This window comes from Chamaea fasciata, unplaced genomic scaffold (assembly GCF_029207755.1).
Source record: "Chamaea fasciata isolate MVZ Bird 193981 ecotype frontalis unplaced genomic scaffold, bChaFas1.0.hap1 SCAF_1, whole genome shotgun sequence".
NCBI lineage: Eukaryota > Metazoa > Chordata > Aves > Passeriformes > Sylviidae > Chamaea > Chamaea fasciata.
Genome location: NW_027094086.1, coordinates 59859271 through 59881931, shown reverse-complemented (window position 1 = coordinate 59881931; position 22661 = coordinate 59859271). Strand labels below are relative to the sequence as shown.

Below are 22661 nucleotides of genomic sequence, written 5' to 3'. Positions count from 1 at the left end.
TTGAGAACTAGTAAGAAAGCTGAGGTTTTCTTATTTTGTGCATGTGAGTGTGCAAACAAGTATTTGTATGACACACAAGTGTTGCACAGTTAGCAGTAGAATAAATAAAAATACGTATATGCTGTGTTCTCTGGGATGTTCATATTACCTTGCCTTTTCATTCTAGATGAAGAATAAAAGTTGAAGATTATAAATTGCATTAGTATAAAATTAAGATCTGGTGCTTGCATTTTTTGCTGCTGCAGTGCCTATGCATTATTAAAATCTCAGGAGAAAAAACTTATGCTCTTTAGAAAAATTGCTAGTTCTCAGCTACTGAACTGGGTCTCAATGCAATATTTATATTCTCATCATAGAGTTCTACTGGTTTGTTGTTGGGTTTCTTTTTCCCCTTTTCTCCCTGCTAATTAGTAAAATGCTGCTAGCATAAGAAACTTATTTTTACTTTTGTATTTGTACTATTTATCTATAACTTCAGGTTTGTCTGTACTGAAAGGGAATGAATTTCAGCCCTAGGTCTCATATATGACCAATTATTGTGTCTAGAATCTCACAAGCTCTTCCTACTGCCTTCAGTCTATCCCAGTAGAACAGGCTGTGATGGTTGGCTTTGAGCTGCTTATAGTCAGGAAGCACACAAAGTTTGTTAGATTTTGCATTGTTGGAGGGCCAGATGCTGGAAATGGGAACATACAAATTTGACACTTGATTTGATATTCCTGTTGAGTAAAAGACACACACATTTCTCCCTTCGTGCTCTTATTTTCTCCTGGTGGAGCAGAAAACATATGATAACGAGTCCAAATGCAAGTGGCTATTTAGATGGCAACAAATTGCTGCATAACTGTGGTCCCAAGGAAGAACAGGAAGGTGGGAAAGCTGTGCTGGTTTTATTTTATCTTGCAGAGGGTATTTAGTACAGCCAGTTTCCTCAGGGTCTCTCCCACTGAGATTTTGTTTATGGAGACAAGTATTTTGAATGGCTAAATCTACTGCTGAACTTTTTTTCCTTTCTCTTAATTATTTTAAGTACTGTGGATTAGTATCTTGCTTTAGATTTAAAAAATAACCTACCTAAACAAAAGCCAGATGAATGTGCATGATATATTGACAGCATGTTACCCTCTCTGTTAAGGGGACGAAACTGGTAGAAAACAAAAAGCGACATAAAATTCTTAAGCAGGCAATTTGCATGTTGTGGGTGGAATTTCTGAAATACCTGAAGGGAATTTTAAATACTCCGGAAAAATTATCTAAAAGATCATAACCTGAGTGTGTTGTAAGTAATGAAGAAAGTTAAGCACAGTGGTGAGCTCTTCAGAATATCCTTAAGCATTTTCACATTCACAGCTCAGTCTCAAAGGAAAAATTGTAAATGGAAGGCAAGGACTAGAAAAATCCGACCCATGCAAGCGTTAATAATGAACACTGTCAATACCATGTTCTGAGAGCTCTGAGATGTAAAACAACTGTTGGCATTTGGAAGTTTGGACAGGGTTTGGGGTTTTTTTTTTTTGAAAAGTTGAAGGTCAAAATACCTGATGCCAGACTGCATATGAGCTTTAACCTGGCAGGCAAAACACTGACACCACTAAACCTTTCCAGTTTGGCTGGCAGTAGTGCCCCTAGCTGTGTGTCTTTTATAAGAACACACTGGGGGTAGCCAAGCAAGATGGATAAATGGATGCATATTCTTAAACAGCAGCCATCTGTAACATATAGTTCCACTTGGGTAAGCACTAATTTGATTTTTGCTTCTACTTTTTAATTTCTTTTGAGCTTGTTGTAATCTGTTTGGATTGCTTTGTTATATTTGAAGTAAGGAGTCCAGAAGCAGAATTTGACAGCCACTGGTTTAATGGCACCTCCTCTCTCCACCCCATTTTAAACAAACCCTAATTCCAAGGTGGAGTGGTTACACATTTGGCTTGTTTGCTGTTGATTTCCCTTAGCCTTTACTGCCAAAAAACACCCGGTCATAGCAGTGACAAGGCTGAATTTGTCTTCCTAGTAACTTGTCAATGTTTGTCCTAAAAAGCAATTTGATGCAAAAGCTTTCTTCAAAAACGGAGGCATTTTGGGGCAGTAACTACACAATGAAAACACTTCACTTTTGGAGACCCTTCATTTTTAAATTGCTCTGAGTGAACACATTCTGTTGTATGCTGAAAGAGGAGACATTAACCATTGATTTGTTACATCTTCATGGGGCAGCAAGACAAGGGAAGCAAGAGAAATGTGCAGTGTGGAGGGTACACTTCAGCTAGTAGAGGAACAGGATGTTTCCTTCTTCTGCACCTGGATATTGATCTGAAGGTCATGGCAAGTGTCTCACACATGGTCATGGGTTGAAAGCTTTTATTATTTGGCTTGTTGGTCTGTTTTGCACATATACAGTACCAGAGCGTTCACATACTAAGTGGGATTGAAAATTTGGCTGATCAAGCGCATAACTGATCCTGGAATCTAAAGATGTATTTCTTTATTTTTGAATTCTTTCTCAGTGCGTGATTTATTTTTTATGTGCATCTCCTAAAACAAGCAATTGTTTCTCATTTCTTTGAAAGTTGAGGAATAACAAGATACAAAGGAGCCCTCTAAATTGCAGGACCCCTGCAACATTTTCCATCTCTCCTAGGGCTAGGTCCTGTTTTTTTCCTGTATTCATGTCCTTAAAGTCCCTTTACTTTCCCCTTTCACGCCTTTGTATCTATGTTCCCATGTTAAAAAAAAAAGCCTTAAAGAGCAGGCTGGGTGACTGAGGATGTCAGAATTCACATACTGACCCATAGCATAGGCACAACTATACCACTAGAACGCATCTGGCATGAACAAACAAAAAGAACAGACCTTTTCAGGCCATTTGGAGTATTGCTAAAGCTACCTCACAGTTCCTTGGAGATTTTGTGTTACATAAATTTTCAAATTGTGTAAAATAGATGCAGGAAGGACTAAGGAATGCTTTGACAATACAATGGATGTTTCCCAGGAATCGATCAGCTTAGTTCTGAATCATGATACCGTGAAATTCCTGTAAGGGGGATATGAAGCACATAGTCCCCGACACGTATGCTTAGTCAGAGGTAAAAGAGCTCCACTCAGCCATTTTTAAAATACTTTTTAGCTATTGTGTAGGGCAAACAGTGTTTTGGTAGAGGAGGAAAAGACATTGCTTCTCTGGTGTCACTGGCATCTCTCCAGTCAGCATTCAAGTGCCATGGAACTCATTGAATGTTGTGTTTTTCAGACACAGAGCCTTGTTTGATCTATTTTTTGTTGCAAAACATGGAAAGACAGTCTCTGAATAAACTTATTTTCATAGAATCACTGACCCTTTAAAATATATTTAATTTTCACGTTCTTTCCTTTTCTGGCTACCATTTAAAGCATATTTGATCTAGTTAGGAAGCCCTTCTGCAGGCTTAATGCTGCTGGTACTTCTGAGTTATTAATGCACATGTTTATATAGATGTTGCTGGAGAAACTGTGTATGGCCACATGAGAAACTTCACTGCCAGAAGGTAACCTGGTGCATCCCCAGGGATGTGATGCCTCTGCATTTTAGTACATCCACCCTTGCCTTTTGCTGGCATTTATTAATTTGTTAAGGGTTTATATTTATTAAGGGAATTGTTTTTGTTCTGTCACCAAGTAAACCAACTTTTGCTAATTACATCAGGTTTGTGTACGTGTATATGCAGGATAAAGCTAACAAAAGGATTCTGCTTACTAAACTTAGTAGTTTGTTCCATTAAGTAGGTCTCAGTTGTCTGTGAATCCATGCTGACTCAGAAGTATACAGATGCTTTTTTTTTTTTTGGATAATCTTGAACATACATCTTTGATATACAGGTTGTACATTCACCCAATTATGCTAAAGTTTCTGTGAGCTGGGCTGGGTATCCCGCCACTCACATAAGTAAAAGTGCCTCCTACTGACTTGAATACCAATCAAAATAACCTTTAAAAAGTAGCATATCTATACTGCACTGCAAGTGGAAGAATAATGGCTGAAAATGATGGAGTTTTATCTGCTGGTTAGTCGTGATGATGATGATGGTAGTTATCATTTGGCCAACCCCATGCAGCTTCTAAGGACCATACAAATTGTGCAGTAATTAAGTGTGAACTACTCTGTAAGTTAACTTTTACTGTATTTGGAAAGTTTGACACCTTTTATTATGTGTGACAGACCTGGCAATGAGAGAAAGATGTAAGCAGCATGACTTCAACTTGCAATCATCTAGTCAAACTGTATCAAATGATAAATTAGACTTGTATGAAAAAGAATAATGTCCAGTAAGGTCATGGTATAGCACCTGGAGTACCCAGCCAGGGGAGCAGGAGCAGAGCACTGCCAGAGCCCAGGCAGGTCCCACCGTGGGCAGACACAGGGCTGGGCACAGGCAGTGTCAGTGTGGCAACCCCCCAGGAGCATCCTCACAGGCCTTTGTCCTATCCAAACTGTGTTCTGGCAGGCTGAACCTGGGCTGGAGCTGACACTGAGCAGGGACAGGGAACTCCCAGATGAGTGAGTTAGTGAGTGAGTGAGTGGGAAGAGGCTGCAGAGCCTGCTGGTGCACTTGGCACCTGGAAATGTATCCTCAAGCCATGTGTTTTTCCAACTATTCTTCACTGGAGATGGAATTAGATTTTTTCTTAGTATTTTTTTTTTTTTAATCCTTGATTCCAGTACTTCAGGCTTTCAGTGGGGAGAAAAATTCCTAGCAGGCCATGAGCACAAATCTGGAAGTACATGGCAATTTTCCTGCTACTTTAGCACATTTGACTTCTACAGTCTGTGGCCCCCCTTTGTCAGAGTGTCCTGGTTACCCTGTTTTCTCAGGATAAGTAAAGCCCATGATTCTCTACAATGGACTGCATCCTAAATTGGGAACTGAACCAAGGTGCAAGGGCTTTATAAACAGATTGCATTATTTACTTATTTCAAAAGGATGCTAGGTAACTTTCTGGGAAACCACAGACTGTGAATATGAAAGACTTCTCATTTTGTCAGTCACAATCCGTGTCTGCAGAAATGCTCTTACAGCACTTACCTGGGAAATAAATGAGTTTTATTTTCAGAGATAATATGAACACAGCTATTTTTCTGTCTTTGGAGCACTTTCTACCTTCTGTGAGTTGTCTGCACAACCTCCTAGCAGGCAGAAAAAATGAAAACTTCCTTCTGAGAAAATCAAGGTGGAGTTGTTTTATTTCTGAAACGGCTTGTGGGTAGTGCTCCTGCAAACACGGGCCCAGAACCATGAACTGTTGAGCCTTTTGCCAGCGGGCACAAAGCTGCTGCACCCAGGAAAGTGCCAGCTGGAGGCTGCCAGTCCCAGCTTGGTGCAGCACCAAGCCCCTGCCAGGCGTTTGTCAGGTTTGCTGGGATGAGCATGGTGCTGCGGGCTCCAAGGTGACTTCTGCTGGCCTTGGGCACAGTGGAGCAATCTCTGTCGGCAAAAAGCAGGCATGGTATCACCGGCCTCCCCAGGGCTGCATCCTAGGTTAGGGTAACCAGGACTGTGTGCTGTGTGCATCTTCTATATACAATTCCTGCCCTGTGATAGTCCTGCTGGTGTGACCCATTGAGTTGCTCTCAGGCTCTTTGTAAACTGTTCAAGAAGTGGTGGTTTTACTCGTTCTCATGCTTGCTGGGTGGATTGAAAGAAACACACCCAAAGTACACTTGGGAAAAAACATGTTTATAGCCTTTCTTGCTTGTTAAAATATTGTGTAGCTCAATCATACTGCCATTTTAGTCTTCAGAATTAATAACTCTTTATGCTGAGTGCGCTTTCTTCATCACATGAAAAGTGACTTTATATGTACTCTAATAGCAAAATAAAGTTTGTGAATTCTTTTATTTTCTTTCTTTCCTTTTTTAATAGCAGTAACTCCCACGAACTGGTACAAGCCTTGGTACTGTGCAAGCAGTTTTTCACTCTTAGAATGCTGCTACTGAAAAGCAGATATTGTGCAAAGTACCATCTATCACTGCCACGGTTTTATACAGTTTGTCACCATTGTTCTTCATATAGCATTGAGTCACATTTAGATCTATGGTACAGCTCACAAGTGTTCAGCGTGGGGAAAAAAAGTCGTGGGTTATTTTAATTGAAAAAACCTCTTATTTTATAAACTGATATCATTGATTTGTTGGTGTATAGCAAATATGTCTGATGCGGCCTAGTATAGATGAGAACAGATTTATTAATATGTTTAGAAGTGTAGGATGTCATTTATAATGATGAAGACTGGAATGGAGTTTCTAAAGACCTAGAATAGCTGAGATTAGAAATATTAGAGCAGATATCTATAAGGCTGTTCTGACAGATGCTTAGCTCAGAGGCAGAAATGGACTTTTATATCTGGTTTTACATTAACAGCTTTGGGATTCCCTAATACTTTCCTTGGGGTTTTTTTTTCTGACTAAGCATATGGTATCTCAGGTAAAATCCCACTGAAATAATAGATGATTTTAAATTGATGTGTGAGCAGATCACATTTTCTCTCAGTCCATCAAACACCATGTAAATATATCTTTTAGGAAGGTGGGATTTCATGCTGTACAAATCATACCAATGGCCTAGGCTACTTTAGATATCTTGTAATTTGGCTCCCTTATTCAGCCAATATAGAAAGGTTTTGTTTTCCTTTCATGCACTACCTGGGTAGATGAGCTTGTAGAATGAAATGAGGAGATCCCTGTTTGTAATTGGGACACAGAGGAGGCAGCAGTGTATCATCTTTGTGTTAGCACAGCCATTTAAATTTCATTGGGAAGGGTGAGAAATTGAATATTTCTTCTTTCAGTGCAGAAAAGACAAACTCCCCGAACCAAATCAATCTGTGGCACCAACCACACAACACATAATGCTGTTTAAGAGAACTGTGGGCAGGTGCTGATCCAGTGGTGCTCCATTAGCAGACCTGTAAAGGATGCTGCTGGAAAGGTGTTTGTGAAGTGTATCCTCACATGACTTTGAAAGCTCTTAGCTAATGTGGACAAATGTCAGTAATCCAGAATGGCTGAAGCAAGTGAGAAAGGGCAAAAGGCCGTGCAGTATTTGTTTTCCAAATGGGGACCCTTTGAATTCAGATGTTTTGTGTTATGATAAGAATATGTATGGGTTGTCAGCATTTGACAGAGTAAGGAGAGGTAGCACTTTAATCTTGCGGCTCTTGTAGTTGGTTTAGAAGTAAGCATTTGCTGTCTGCGTGTACTAGCTTCTGACAGCTCTGACTGGTATTGTGTAGGCAGGCCTTACAACAAGGAGAGATTCCAGCGCTGAATTCCTGTGCAGAGATAATTTGGAATTTGCTCCATAAGAAGCCTGCCAAAGGCTGCAGCAGCATGGCAAGGGATCATGATCTTTGTGTAGGTGGAGCTCATGGGAGTTGGATAGGCAGCACAGCAGAGTGGTTTGGACAGCAACTTTGGAAGGGAAGCCTTGGAAAGAGAAGATGGGAAGAAGGACTGGAGACTTCTGGGAGCAAGAGAGGAAGACGGTGCTTGACAAGAGAGAACAGCAGAATGGTGTGACTGTGCAAATACTGTCCTTTCCTTCAGGATTGAAAATCCTTCAGAATTTCCTTTCTTACAGCTAGACATGTAAGGCTGTGGATTCTGTGGTTCACCTTGGAGTATAAAGTCTTTCCATGTGATTGCTGGTAATATTTCTTTATTCCCTGGTAAATGCCAGTCACTGCTTGCAGGATAGACAGACAAAGTGGTTTGAATCCAGCTTTAACTCTCTTCAGTTCATCATAAAAAAATTCCACTCATCTTTTTTTTTCTTTTTTTTTTTTTTTTCTTCCCTGTTATCTTTCTTCTGAACATCTTATTCTCAGCTTTCTGCCAGTATTTCTATGGAATATCATCTCTGCTGTTAGGACCTGTGCCAGTCAGTGCAGACTGCTTTAGTCCTTTGGAATCATTGTTTAATTTGCTTGGTTTCAAGTATTCTTCTTTTCTGGTTTTAGGGCTGCACTTGAAGTTATTATGAAGAAGGTAATCTTGTAAACCCTATGATAAGTTCTGGAATAATGTTTTATTTCAATCTGTCTGCCAGGCAGGCAGAAAATTTGATTTTAATCAAATCTCATATCAGTTGTTCAGGCATATGTTAGAGCTCCCTTCTGAAAAATATGTCTTTGGTTATTAAATTTCTTCACTGAGGAAGTTGCTTCACTTAGAAGTCTCTGAACAGTTTATTTTTGCTGTTTAATCCAAAATACCTCTAAAACTCTTAGGAGTTTAATTGTATTGACTGTCAAAGTGTAAAGGCCTTGAAATATTTTTTGCTAGTATTTTAACAAACTACCCATCTTTCATTGCATGTATTGCAATATTTTTATACCCTCCGCTCATTCTGCCACAGCAATTCTGTGGCTCTGCTCCTAGGTCTGTGCTGACATTCTCTATTGTGCAGCTTCCAGGCAAAGCTGTTCTGACAAGCAGGACAGAACATGGCAGCAAAAATCCCGTTCCCTCTGTTCACAGCAGTGATCAGGGTGCAACATCCTCGAGTGCTGTGCTTCTATGCCAGGACCTGCAGAGAGACTTTGAACTGCGAGAGCAGCCAAACGCGGCCTCGGGAGTCTGTGCCCCAGCAGCATCCCTGCCATAAATGTGCTCAGCTGTGATTTCTCTGCTGACTTTGGATATGGCATGGGGAATTTGTCTTTTGAGTAATCTGGCTTTTAGGTTTCACCTCAGAGTTCAGAGTTATCATCTTGATTGTCACTTTCTAAAATCCTGTATTATTTCATGAAAACATTCTAAAATCTGGTTAGAATAAGCATTGCCAAGCAGACAAAAATTAAGATCTGGAGTGCTGATCATCCTCAAGGTGACACATTTGTGAAGCATTTAGTGTTTTTAAAATTAATGGTCAGCTGCTGATCTTTTAGACAGAATAACTTTCTCACCATCCATACCAAAGGCAGAGCTGGAGCTGCACATGGGTGCTACAGTGTCCATGAGAGAAAGGGACCTGGGCTTCTGCCTCCCACAGAGCTCGGGGGTACTCAGAGTAATTCATCAGTTTCTGAGATGTGGCAAGCCCTGTTAACAAACTCTGTGGAACTGGGAGATGCTCCTGCTCACTTCTGCTCCTCAGACCTTTCACCCATAGGCGTTAAGGTGAAAATCTGTTCCAAAGTGAAGATAATGTCAGACAGCAACTAATGGCTATGGACTTGTTCTGATTGTAAAGAACTGCAGTTTAGGCAAACTGGAGCAACACTACCTCATATTTTCCAGCTTATGTGTGTTTGTTTGTGAAGTATGTTTTGTCAGCTTCTGAAGAGCCTCAATTTTGTTATACAAGAATTCAATGCAATGGTAAATGGTCTCTAGGCTTACTTGTGCCCAGGTATTTCAGATATTTTTAGAAATACTGGTAAATATGTGCATCATACTCAGACTGTGTCATTTATATCATTGTGGTGTACTGCAGAATTTTCTGGGGAAAAAAAGTCTTTTAAAAACTGCCAGTGTAATTCCCGTCACCGCAAATTCTGTAACCATGACTCTCTGGGATCACTTGTGCTATTAAAAGCTTCAGTTCAGAATATATTAACAGGGCAAAATAGAGAAATCCGGAGATATGGCAATGTACACCTGAAGGATGCATGAAGATATCAAGCTTACTGATTGCATCATCCTGCAGGTGATTCACAGCTTCCAGAAACACGGCTTGCGTTGTGCTCTCCTCTCTCTAGGACTGCCATAGTCTTGTAATTTGCTTTTTACCTGGACCTGCCCTATACAAGGCTGTATTGGAAAACAAACTTTGAAGTTACGTCCTCAAACCAGCAAACTGGTGCCTTTCTTTGTGGGGAGTTAAAAACATTCATATTCTCTCTTTATTTCAATGTATGAAAAACTTCTCTACAGTACTGTGGGCTCTGTTCGGGTTTAGTTGGGTTTAGTTGGTCTCAGGACGAGTTAGCACACATCAACACTGTTATTCTGTAGGACTAAAATGCAGCTTATAGGAATTGGAGTTTATAGCCTCATGCTGTAAGTAGTTTCCCTGTGGTCACAATCAAACCATGTTTTTCAAAAGTAGCTTATTTGGTTAAATTATTACCAAGTGTGTTTTATTCTGCAGTTTACACTTTCTAAACAACAAAATACCACTCAGACACTTAAATCCTGGTCAAGAAAAACACAGCAGTGTTATCAGGCCCTCTTTGGAGGTGCTACATGATGGGTTTTTACAGGAAATATTCTACAGATAGAGGCTTTTTTGTGCTGCTTATCATGTTCTGAGCAACTTCTTTGAACCAGCTGGTTCTATCACTGTCCTCACCTCACTCATTTCACACTCATTTCCTTTTCTGCTGCTTTTAAGGCCCTATTTCTCTGTAGTATTATGAAAAAAATTAACTGTAATATTGGGTACCCAGTTGGACTGATGCAAATAGATTATTTTCCAGTAAAACATAACTGATGTGGAAAATGCAAAAGATAGCAGAAGTTATGAGGTCTGATGGAAGCACTACTCATTTTGCCATACCTTGGTGGGGGGGATATATCCAAGTTTTACAACCTAACAATTACTCAGACTCAGTGCAACTCAAGCAAGAATATGAATAATCAAACAATCTTTGTCTAATACTAGTCAGTTGCACAATTTGTAAAGAATACAAATGCTGATGGCTCAGCAGGTGATTTAATTTCTCAAGTTCATGAAATTGTTACAAATGATGCTCCAGCTCGCTTTGCTGTGGGAGGATCTTTTGTAAGATATTCGAGATTAAAACAAACCTATATGTTCTAGTAACACAAAGGAACATTTTTCTTTGAAACTGGTGGGTGGATAAAATTCTTTGTTGAAGTTTTTCAAAACCTCTCTGCAGGCTGTGTGGAGAATTGCCACATGCTTCTCATAGATTCCAAATTTTTGCCATAGCAAGTCCCACTGGTTTCAACCACAGGCTCTTTTGTTTTCTGTACTCGCCTTTGTAAGCCTCAGCAAGGGGAGGCAATGCCAGAAGTTCTGGAAAACAAGAGCGAGAGGGTTGGAGCCAGGCCTACACTGCTGCATTCCTCTGCAATGGTAGGCCACCGTGTGGGCTTTGTTTCAGCTCTTCATTGTGAACCAGAGCCACCGATATCCAAGTGCCCAACTCTGTGAAAGCACACAGAGTGCAAGGCAGTTTCTGCAGTCAAGTAAATTGGTTTGAATTACAATCTGGAGATCAAAAATTGTTCTTACTCAGGGGATGCTTTTAGCTTTTTTGAATGCCTCTTTTTACTTGCAGGTTTCTTTACCTGTCCTCACAAGCAAACAATACCTTCACACACCCACAAGGCTCATAACAGTCCTGAACCACTTTTTCTTTCATAGTCATAGAATCATTAAAGTTGGAAAAGACCTCAAAGATTGAGTCCCACCTTTGAGCACCACCACATCAACTAAACCACAGCACTGAGTGCCACATCCAGCCATTCCTTGAACACTTCCAGGAATAGTGACTCCATCACTTCCCTGGGCAGTCCAATTCGATGCTTAATCACTGGTAATTTCTTATAAAGGTGTAACACTGAATTGCTAAAATACATACATAGCCCATTAAAAAAGACAGTGGAGAGGAAATTAAGCACCATGCAGTGACAGATGCTGTGTAACTGAGGCCTCGCAGCTAATTTCTTGCATGTTGAATCTGATATGATTTTCACAGTAGGTTTAAGAAGAAGAAGGTCTGTTGCACCCCTGGTTTTAGGCCTCAGCATCATCAGTAACAGGAGAACACACAGAGTTGGTATGCAGCTGCTGCTCGGGTTCCTGTAGTTTGAAACGCCTTGCTGACTGGTTTGCATTCCTCTTTTTCTTTGACATGGGCAGAATGAACTGGCTAAATTTCTTCAGTTAGAATACAGAGGAGAGAGAGTTCTTAAAGGCATAAATAAAACAGGGTGTACAAGTCTGGGGAAGGTATGATGCTCTTTTTCCTCCCTCAAGTCCAAAACCTGTCTCCTGGAGTGTAGCCCCTCACAGTGAGCAATGGGATGTTAACGCATTTCAGCCCACAGTAACCACACATGCTTCCCATTAATATCCAGACTTTGGGCATGGACTGTAGTTATTACAGCACAGACTTGGAAGTGTTTTCTCATCTCTGCAGATGCTAGGAGGTGTGTGTGCCTTGGTGAAAATACAGAAAAGCTTTCCACCAAGAGGACTCCTCATATATCAAAAATCTCTGACTCAGACAGTATTGCTACTTTTTACACACTAATACCATAAAACATAATTGCCTTCAGCAGAATGATAATGCTGAACATAAGCTGTGATGAATATACAGCATATTTTTAATTTCTAATTTTTATTTTGTTGTCATTTCACACAACCAACCCTCTCAAATCACGAAGTTGTCAGCAGAACTAAAGATTATGTGTTGTTTGCTGATTCACAAAATAAGATTTAGGCATGTTTATCAGAGTGTCACCGTTCCAGCTAGATGTCGCATTGCTGTGTGTTTTCACCCAGTCATTGATTGGTTGCATTATGGTTTTACTGGGTAAGTTTAAAAAGTCAGTATAGTTGCCCTACCAAAAAAGATACCACAGCAACAATTCCCCACAGTGCCAGTGCCACCTTACAGGGATCCTTCTCCCAGCAAATGTTGGCTTTACTGCAGAGCAAGCTTAAGGGATGTATTTATCATGAAACTGGTACTCTTGTAACAAGCAGTGGTTCACAGTTACATATTAAACACTTTGGGATGATGAAGTCTAGCAGAATTAAGGGGAAAGAAAAAAAAATCAAGTTATTGATTAAGCTACTGAACTTGCAAAATTAATACTAATTACTGTTTATCACTCCATATTCCAGCACTACTTTTATAGACTAAAGTGTGTATTGACATCTGTGCTGTCTTCATCTTCTGGCTTTTAAGCACTGGCACTCTGAAATGAAAGGTGCAAACTTAAGAAAGCAGAAGATATTTGCTGTTAAAGGACATAATTTACTGGTTTTGTTGCATACAGTTTTACAACTTGACTTGTTATAAATACAGCCTTTAAACAGTTGCTGCCATGTTGAAGGAAGTGTATTTATTTTAACCAGATTCTCTGGGTTTTGTACTGCTTGTACAAACTAAATATACACTGGGCCCAGGATTAAAATCTTGAAGTCCTTTCTTGTCCCCTTAAACAGGGGGTTGATGATTTTTATTATCCTTATGCAAATCACCAGTGACTGTATTAATGAATGCTTCTGGGGGATCACCTCCTCATACCGTCCACCTTTGCAATTACCGACCCCACAGGTTTATTTTCCCAGCTCTACTTCCTGAGCTCTGAGAATTACCTTTCAAAGAGATGAGGGAAGTGCTGAAAGTGGTACATCTCAGGATGATGGCAAGGCTGGCTGGCTGGTGCACTGAGGGAACTCAAAAGAAACTGTCAAGTCAGCTTGAGAGGTTTATTTATACCAGTGTCAAAAACACAACCCTACTGTTGAAAGTACCTTTGGTGTCTACCGAAGTTTTTCATTGAATGGCCTTTTGGGAAGAAGGTGCTAGTCATTTCAGGAGAGACTTGACTCTGTCTTCTACCTAGTAAAACAGGTAATACTTGTGAATTGATGCCGAAGTATGTCAAATGTTCAAGGGGTTTTGGGGGTTTTTTCAGCAGATCTGAAAAAAGGAGTACGTTAAGGTTAGTATCAGAAATAAAGTGAGAGGAATCATGTTTATGTTTTCATCCTGTAGTGCTTAGTGTCTTACAGAATTCACATTCTCCTATGCAATTTTCAGTTTTTTCCCTACAGTATCATTTTATGCTAAAAACTACATATTCCTATTCTACCTGAGCGAAGTATTTTTCTTTGAAATATGAGCATAAATAACATAGGTAAAATGCCAGCTGCAAAGACAGCTGATTCCATAACAGGATGGGAACTACATTTTCCCTCTCTCCGTCAAACGTTTCTGTGTTTTCATGTGAGCTCTGCTTTAAGGCCAAAGTCTGCTACTTCAGCAGGAGAGGACCAAGGAGGGCTTGGAGAGATGAGATCTTTCATGAGTCTGAAAGAAACTGTGCCACGACCTGGGTGTTAGCAAAGGTCTAGCAAATAATAGGTCCTATTTGACCTTATAATTTTCAGTCTGGCATCAGCTCTTAGGAGGCATAATACTTTCTGCAGAGAGCAGCTAAGAACTGGTATTCCATGAGGTACCAGGGATTCCAGAAATGCAGCATTTGTCAGGCACTTCTTGTAAAATGTTAAGTGGAAGTTTCATTCACCCAGAGACAACAATGTAGTCTAAATGTCTAAACCTATGTTGTGTCTTTACCAACAACAGTGCAATAACTTTCAGCAAGCTCAGCCACTGATCCTTACTGATCCAAGATGTAGTGCAAAACTAAACTTGGTCTTTTTTTAAATTTAGTTCAATAGAAGTAAATACTGGACTCGGTGAGGTTTTTCACTTTTTACTGTATTTTTAGTACTAAGTTTTATTGTAAGGAAAATCATGCCACAGCAGACCCCTTACTCACTGCTTCAGCAGATTGGTGTAGAAATGTGCTCAACTCATCAGTGGAATGCAAACACCCTCACAACTTCTTTACTCTAGTCTGGTAAGAGCTTAATATGCTGTAAAACATCTAATGAAAGAAGTGAGGGAGGGAAGTCAAAGGATGTTATGTTTAGCAGGTGGCTTCTCATTTTTGTGGTGGTTTAGTCTGCAGCTTGGTTAGCCCATAGAAAAAGCCAAATTTCTTGTGCAGAAAAATATCATTCCTTTGGTTATATTGAAGCTATAAAGAAAATTTGCCTTTGGGTGGATTTATTTTTCCCTGAAAGTGATAAGCTTTCGCAAGGAGGGAGGGAGGAGAGGAAGCTGTAGTGGAAGTGATTTCTTGGCTAAGTGCAGTAGGAGTGTTAAACTCATGTGAATCTGTATCATGAGACACGTGGGCACTTCTTTCTGCATTCACTCTGCTAGTAAATGGAGAGAATGTTTGTGTAAAGGCTAAGTACACCAGCACATCCATTCTGGTTGTGTTCAGAGCTATGACCAAGTGTTTGTTTCACAATTGTACTGCATGCCATCCATTTCAAACAGAAATATTTGTCCAAAATTGATTTCCAACTGTTTGACAAGCATCAGACAAACCCACTCTGTGAATTTAAATGTCTGATGGCATATTGCCTTCTAACCATATTAGAGAAGTTAGGCTAAGAGCCATTTTTTGTCTGCAGTGTCTTAGCATAATGAGGATAAATCAAGCTTTTGCAGTTCAGATTTAACAATGCAGACATAATTCTTTCCTCTGCCTCCCAAATACTTCTGTGGTGAAGCCTAATGGCTGTGGACACGCTATTCTGCTGTGGGCTGTGCTGCAGTAAAAGTACAAACCAGAAGCTGGGTTGTTGAGAAATTGTCTCAGCACAGAGTTTGGAACCCAGATGCCCTCAGCTGTAGCATGTGTGTAGTGATGATGGATGTGTTTTCTCTGGTCTTTTATCCTGTCAAGTTCCCAGTATTACCACAAGTGCTATTAGAAGCCACATGGCCCAAAACAGTGGTCCAGCCTCTTAAATAATGCAGGGCAACCTATTACTAATATATTTGCCTTATTGCTGTAGTTTACCAGAGTTCTTGAAATCTCAGCTGTGACAAAGGTGATCAATTTCTAGGTGGTAGGTTTTGTTTTTCAAGTGACTAAACATAGATGAATCAATACAAAAAGTCAGATGTTTTAGCCAATGTTCTATTGTCAGCATTTCAGTAAACATACTGAAATAAACTTAAGTCAGAATTGAGGACTATTCTGCATTGTATTTCACTATCCAGTTGACATTTATAGAAAAGAGAGGACCTAAAAAGTAGAAAATGGCAAATACAGATTACATGTAATTTACTGAAAAACAGTGCTTTATATATATATATATATATATATATATATATATATAAGACTTAAGTTAAAATGAAATATTGATTTAAAAGTTCAGTGTTTTCCATCTCCATACCCTGAGAAAAGAAGGCCGAGAAAAAGGCAGTAAGTACAATCAATCACAGCAGCCTGTAGTTATGATCAAGTGTATTAAATATTCAGTGTTACAAAGTTGATTAATGTACTTTCTGGCACTTGTAATGAGTAAATAATACTTAATTCTAAAGATTTCATACAAATATTTAGGCTGCTGTCATGTAGAATCAATATTTGCAATATGCTGTGACTGTTGATCTAAGCCTGTCTTGAGAATCCAACGTAAGGTAATGTACTCCAGCTTTTATCAGCTTCATCTTCCTCATTTGTTTTGCAGCATTTGTAGAGGGAGCAGCAGTAGGAATGTGAGAGGAATTACAAGTATCTGCAAGAAAGCAAGACTGGAAAGGAGTAGGAAGAGATTAAAAACTTGTAATCTCTTTTAAAACTCTTAGCTTAACAACGCCTTTCCAGGCTGTCTTCTGTAGGGAAGATGACTACAGACTTCTGTGCACACAAGGAGGGACAATTGTAGAGTAGCCCTTCCAAGTGGCCCAGGAGAAGGATATTTGTATCTGAGGTCTCTTGGTTGGAAATTATCCTTCACACAGAACAAATTTCTGTGGTTGTTGAGAGGAGCTGTAGTTTGAAGCATTGGGCTAAGAGGTCCCAGCCAATTAGAAGCTTAGGGAAAAGTTATTTTGAATCCCAAGAAATGGGATAAACTATCAATGTCTAATCAAGCACCAAGGCCACAGTAGTTTTGAAAATACTCATATGGGACCTAACTCTTCTTAAGGACAATGACGGATTGGATTTATTATTTTCTCATTGAAATCACCTTTGGACTTTCTCCTTGGTTTCATTAACAGACTGCTAAGAATTTTTTGTCCATCTATATTCCTCTTTTTGGAAGTCAGTGTGTGTACAGGGAAGAAATGGCTCTGGTCACTCTGACCAGCATGCCCAGGGAACCTTGTGCCAGCAGCAGGCTCAGAGCACCGTGAGGTGCAGGGGGAGAGGTGGCATTGCCTTTGGGAGTGGTCCTTGACTGCACCTGGAGTTCCTCATCCCTGCTTGGAGTCTGGTTCCCTCCTGCTGTTTTTGGGCTAATGGGGGGAGGTGCTTTTCTTGTGCTCCCATTTGTGCAGCTCTCAAGGACTATATTCACTTACACATAAATAGGAGACACTTCCATAGCCTTTTAATTAATGCCTATGGCAATATGTCCTGCTGTACTTCATTTGACAAGGATTAGCAAAAAAGTGCCTAAGATCTCTTCCTCCCTGGGCAACTTTCTCTTGTACAAGTGATTTGGTACAGGTTGTGTGCTCTTTTTTAAGAAAGAGCTTCATCTTCCAAGGAAAAACAACAAAATAGTAGCTATACACAGCATTTACAATGGGTTTTAATAAGTGTCTAAATATTTGCTTTTAAATGAACAAATAAGCACACAATTATATAGTCCATTAATTCTGGATGTCCTTAGGACATTATTAAAGTGATCTGTCTCTCCAAATGCACTGGAAGACTTTGATTAGTTAGCAACAATATTAACAGTATCACTCTTACGTGTTTTTATACATAGAGAAGACATAACATGAAAAAAAATTTAGAGGCAAACTTAAGTCTGTGCTTTAACTGCTGAAATAAAGCCTCCAGAAAGATTTATACTTTATAGCTCACTGGGTATGCATTGGGAGAAGCTACTTTTGTGGCACAAATACCCTTCTTTGTTGCTTACCAATACCCGTATTCAGTGGCACAAAGAACAACTGTTGTAAAAAATATTAGTATGCAGATGCTCTGGTGTTTTGTTAATGCATTTAATTAAATACAATAACTCTTTTGTTTGCTTTTCTTTTTCTGTCCTTGAATGGATTTGTATTATGGTATAAAACCTAGGCTTCGAGTCACTGTTTAAAATGTTTTGCAGTTTCAGAATGTGTCACACATCCAAGTTCGTTACTTTTCTTTTGTTCTATTAAGAAAATCATTTGGATATGTAAATAGTTTCTATTAAGTTTGAGAGCATCTTTGAAGGAAAACACAAATTCCAAAGTTGCCAGCAAATATTTTCACCACTAATGAGGTCTTCCGTGACAGGCACTGGTTAAATAATTATATTCCTGAGAGACTTTCAGATGTTTTAACTTAAGAATTTTTTCTTGAAGTTCCCCAACATTTTCTAGCTAGTTTTCAGAAAAGAATTTTTATTTCATTTTCACAAAAGAAAAAAAGAAATTGCATAGCAAAACTGCACTTTACATTTTCATGTAAAAACTGTAGCAGGCTGATTACAACCAATTGTAACCTACACACAGGTTTTGCAGAAGCCATCATTACTGTCTTGTGTTGTCACCCCTACAGTTATTTCGGAATTATTCGTAGACTGATAAAAGGTTTCTTTAGTGCCCTGTGGGTGGGTGAAACCATATGAAATGGCTGTGTCAAATCTAAAATTGCTCTGCTGAATCAGCAAAGTACTTGAGCCCACAGTACTTCAGAAACACAGCAGTATTTGCCAGGTCCTGTCCCTCCCACGGCAACAAGAACCAAATCAAATGAGAATGTTAGAAGGTAATTAGGACGCCCTAAAGGTAACACATGACTAACTTATTTCTGAATTTCTGAGCCCCCTTAATTCCAAAAGACATTTCTGACACAGAGTGTGTGGGAGGTGTCTGTGCTGAAGGTTGCTCCTCAAGCAGTGACCCACTAATACTCTTTTGGTGTTCCTTGGACATAAGTCATATTCTTCAGTGGGTGCAGTTTCCTTTAGAACAGTAGGAGTCATGGTATAGACCATAAAAACCTCCGTAAATTCTTTTGTCACTGGTAGAAGGAGCTACTACAGGTGAAGGAAGGGCTAAGTGTGCTGCAGCTTATGCCTCTTATATACTTTACGGGGTGCATCAGAACACAACTATGAAGAAGGCAGCAGGCATTTCACTTACCACAGGGGTCTGTCTTGGCACCTTTCTTGGCTAAAGAAACCCAAACTTGTCAGTTGCTGGTAGTTGTTTTGTCACTTCTTACAAGCACTAAATGCAAATTGGATGATTCTGCTTTAGGCTTTCAGCATCAGTGCTAGGACACTGTACCTGGAATGCCAGGATCATCATACATGTACAAGAACTGTAATGAGAGGCCAAGCAGAAATTGCAGTTTAGTGCTCTCCTTTTTTGAAGTGAGGACAATTTCAATACAATTTTTGGGTCAAAAAAATTATGCTTGTTTCATCCATATTGAAGTTACAGTGAGGGATTCCAAATGAGGCCACAAGCTCTGACATTGTGGAGAGGGAACATGCGCTTGTGAAGGCACAGATCTGCAATGTCACTGTAATTATTTTTTTTTCCTGTTTTGGAGAAAGATGGCATAATTAGAGTTGCAATCTTCAAGGGAAAGTACAGGAATTCTGATTAGTCACTGAAAGCCTCCTCATCCACAAGCTTTCCATGTAAATAATCTTGGTTACGCCTCAAGTAATCTATTGATCTGTTTATAAATGTGTTAAAAAAAAAAAAGAAAAGCAAAACCAAAAAAACACACCAAAAAATCACCTAGAACTACTGCAAATTTGTGTGAGAACATCATTCTGGTTTCAGTTCCAAGATAACTTAATGTTCTTTAAGGCTGGAAGAGAACATAGTTTCATTACAACTGCACATATTACGGGTTTTGTATGAAATGAGCATCTCAAGGCAAGGGAAAGAAAGCAGCATTGTTCCAGGGCTGTTTTTCACAGGCCTGTATTCATATCTCATCCTTGTTGTTTGCAGGAGAGGCAGATGTGAACCAGAACAATGGGACCTCCACGAAGAGCCCAGCGGTGACAGACTCCAAAGGCACAGCAGACCCGAAGAATGCCTGGCCTGAGGCCAACCCAGCTGACAGGACTGGTCGCCCCCACTTGATCCGCCTCTTTTCCCGAGATGCCCCAGGAAGAGAAGACAACACCTTCAAAGATCGGCCCTCAGAGTCAGACGAGCTACAGACCATCGAAGAGGACAGTGCAGCAGCTTCAGAGAATTCGGATTTGATGGCTTCACAAAAACGCTCCTCTTTCCGGCACGGATCAAAACTGGCATCTGCGAGCACTATAGACCATGCCAGACATGGATCCCCACGGCACAGAGACTCGGGTATACTTGACTCGCTGGGCAGATTCTTTGGAGGTGAAAGACACGTTCCCCGGCGGGGCTCGGGCAAGGTGAGCTCTGAGGAATAGAGAACTGCAAGGCTGCAGCAAAATACAGTACAGTTAAAGAGGAAGGGTGGGTCTGAAAGAAAGGTCTCACTGCTATAAGGCAAGAGTTGACCTAGCCAGCAGGATGGTACTTGCAACATAATGCTTGGCTTTAAACTGAAAACTGCAACAACAAAAATAGCAAACATCTGGGAAATGAGGAGCTGCTCTGGGAAATAACAAGGAGTATTAGAAATCCAGCGGGCTCTAGAAACATTACCAGGAGAAAATTTTATAAGCATTTAATCTGGTGTGTTGTATGTATTTCTACGCTGTGCTGTTTAGAGAAACTTTAGTCTGCTTTTGTGTGTTGTTCTTAAATATTTGCAAAAGGGAGCTGGACGAGAGCACTAAATGCAAGACAATCGCTACATATCTTGGCACTAACTGAGGGACAAACTTGGAAATAGATGTTAGAAAAGGAATTGTGCCCAAATTCTCAGCCTGCTTGTGCAAGAGTATGTTTAAGGTCAGTCGACAGTGTTGCTGGGGAGATGGCTTGACAGATATTATCCTGAATCCCAGGTGTACAAAATAATCCAGATGCTTTATTCTGACAAGAAACTGAGATTTATTCCAAGCATTTCAGATTAGAAATTGTATAACGAGCCATTTCTACACTATGAATTCAAAAATAAGGCATTGATGAAAGGCTGGTAATTAAATTCTTCCCTTTTTCAGGATACCTGCCTCCTTTGATAAATTATGCAGCTGGCATATTAGTTCAGTATTATTCAAGTGGTAAAGTTTAAGGTGTTTCACTGTACCTTTTGCCATGTAAATGACAGAGGTGGAGTCTTGTGTTTGTGTGTCCACACACTACATAAGCATTCCAATGGAACTGCTGGAGGGCTGTAAAACCTTTCTTTTGGCTGAATTTGTTGTAGTTGCTCAAGTTGTGTGTTGCAAAAAGCAGCGTTCATAGTTGCTGGATGATTTTTGGAAATCCTTTGACAACCTTTGAGGTCTATTCAGTGTTCCAGCCTGTGATCTGTGCTGTCTCTCAGTGCTGCACTGGGACAGGACACAAACTGCCCTGTGGCGTAAAACTGATTTGTGGTGGTCCGACAGCGGTGGCTGTCAGTGTCCTTTACAGCTCCACACCTGGGAGCACAATGCATAATAGCCCTTCCCTGAAGAGTTGGTGTAATGTAGAGACCACTGGATGAAAAATACTCTAGAAACTTAAAACCAGAAGCTTCTCACACTTGGAGGGTGGTACTAGGCAAGCTGGGTGTTTTGTTCTTTTTATTTCTCACCCTTAACAATTGGGGCATGTAATGCTATTGACAAAGATTTAGCAGCCAGGCAGTTTTTTCTGTAGTAAGGCTTCTGTATGTAATGTTCATAAATGCAACAAGCAGTTACTGTAAGCATGAAGAAAACTTTTTTTTCTTACTGTTACTGCAAATAACAGAGACTGTTCCCAGCTGCTGTTTTCTGGAACCTGGTTGGCCAGCTCAACTCTTGCTGTTTTGTTCATGTTCTGTGTTACTCGATGAAAAATAGTGTATGAAATGTTCTTTGTACACCAAGGAGACAATACCAAAAAGTTAGATTCTGCCTACAGAATATACAGAGGTATGTGCATTCCTGCTTGGCAATAAATCAAACCAATTCTGTTTTTAGGAGTAATGACTAAAAAATGTCTGCAAGCTGTACAAATTCTGTATTTTATCCTTTGGTGTGAACATGATTGCAATGATTCTCTATATATAGATTTTGATGTAATTATGTATAAGAGGACAGGAGATCATCTCTTTTATCTCTGCTGTAAAATGCTATTTTGAAGAACTTAAATGTCTGCAAAACAGAACAGAATTATGGACAATTCTGACTTTTTTTACCTAGCAGAAGTAATTGTTTGGGATTTTTTTTTCCCTTAAGAATGATTACTCATAGTGTTAGAGAGTCCTGATTTGCCGATCTGAGCTGGAAGCACAGAGAAGTTGAATTATTTTGGCAAAAGTCAGTCACATTAGGACTTCCAAACCATCTCTAGCACTCTTCCACACAATGATAGTATAGATGTATGTTCTAGGAAACATTCCTAGGAAGCTGTCTTGTGGGAGGGCTTCAGTGTGGAAAGTATTGAGCAAATGGCAAAGACAGTCATTTCAACTATTATTTATTTAGCCTCTGAAACAATGCCTTTTTGGTTTCTTGTATCAAGAAAGACTTGTGGTGTCATTTATTTATACAAGTGTAGACAGAGGAAATCTAGATGGCTCATTTGTGCTTAAACCCTAAACAGTTGTTGCCATTTGCTGATTTTTTTCTTCATCATCAACTGATAGATGATGAAGGTGTTATTGGACCAGCCAAAATAGATTGAAGTCCCTTGGCAGTTTTCCAGACTCCACTAAGTAAACAGGTCTTTGCTAAATAAGATACCACTAAAAGCACCTTAAAGGATGATTTTCAAAGGCTTGAAAAGTTCCTCGAGCT

General features: G+C 39.8%; 1 protein-coding gene across 4 annotated transcripts in view; it reads left to right on the top strand.

Annotated features, from left to right (window-relative positions):
* Positions 1–22661, top strand: part of MBP (myelin basic protein) — an 83748-nt gene that overhangs the window by 45548 nt on the left and 15539 nt on the right. For 3 of the 4 annotated variants that reach the window (XM_066184570.1, XM_066184565.1, XM_066184561.1), the window contains exon 3: positions 19747–20177. In XM_066184570.1, coding sequence (XP_066040667.1) covers positions 19747–20177 — 431 coding nt within the window. Of the gene's footprint in view, positions 1–19746; positions 20178–22661 lie in introns of those variants that run through there. The other variant, XM_066184573.1, reaches the window with a different exon arrangement.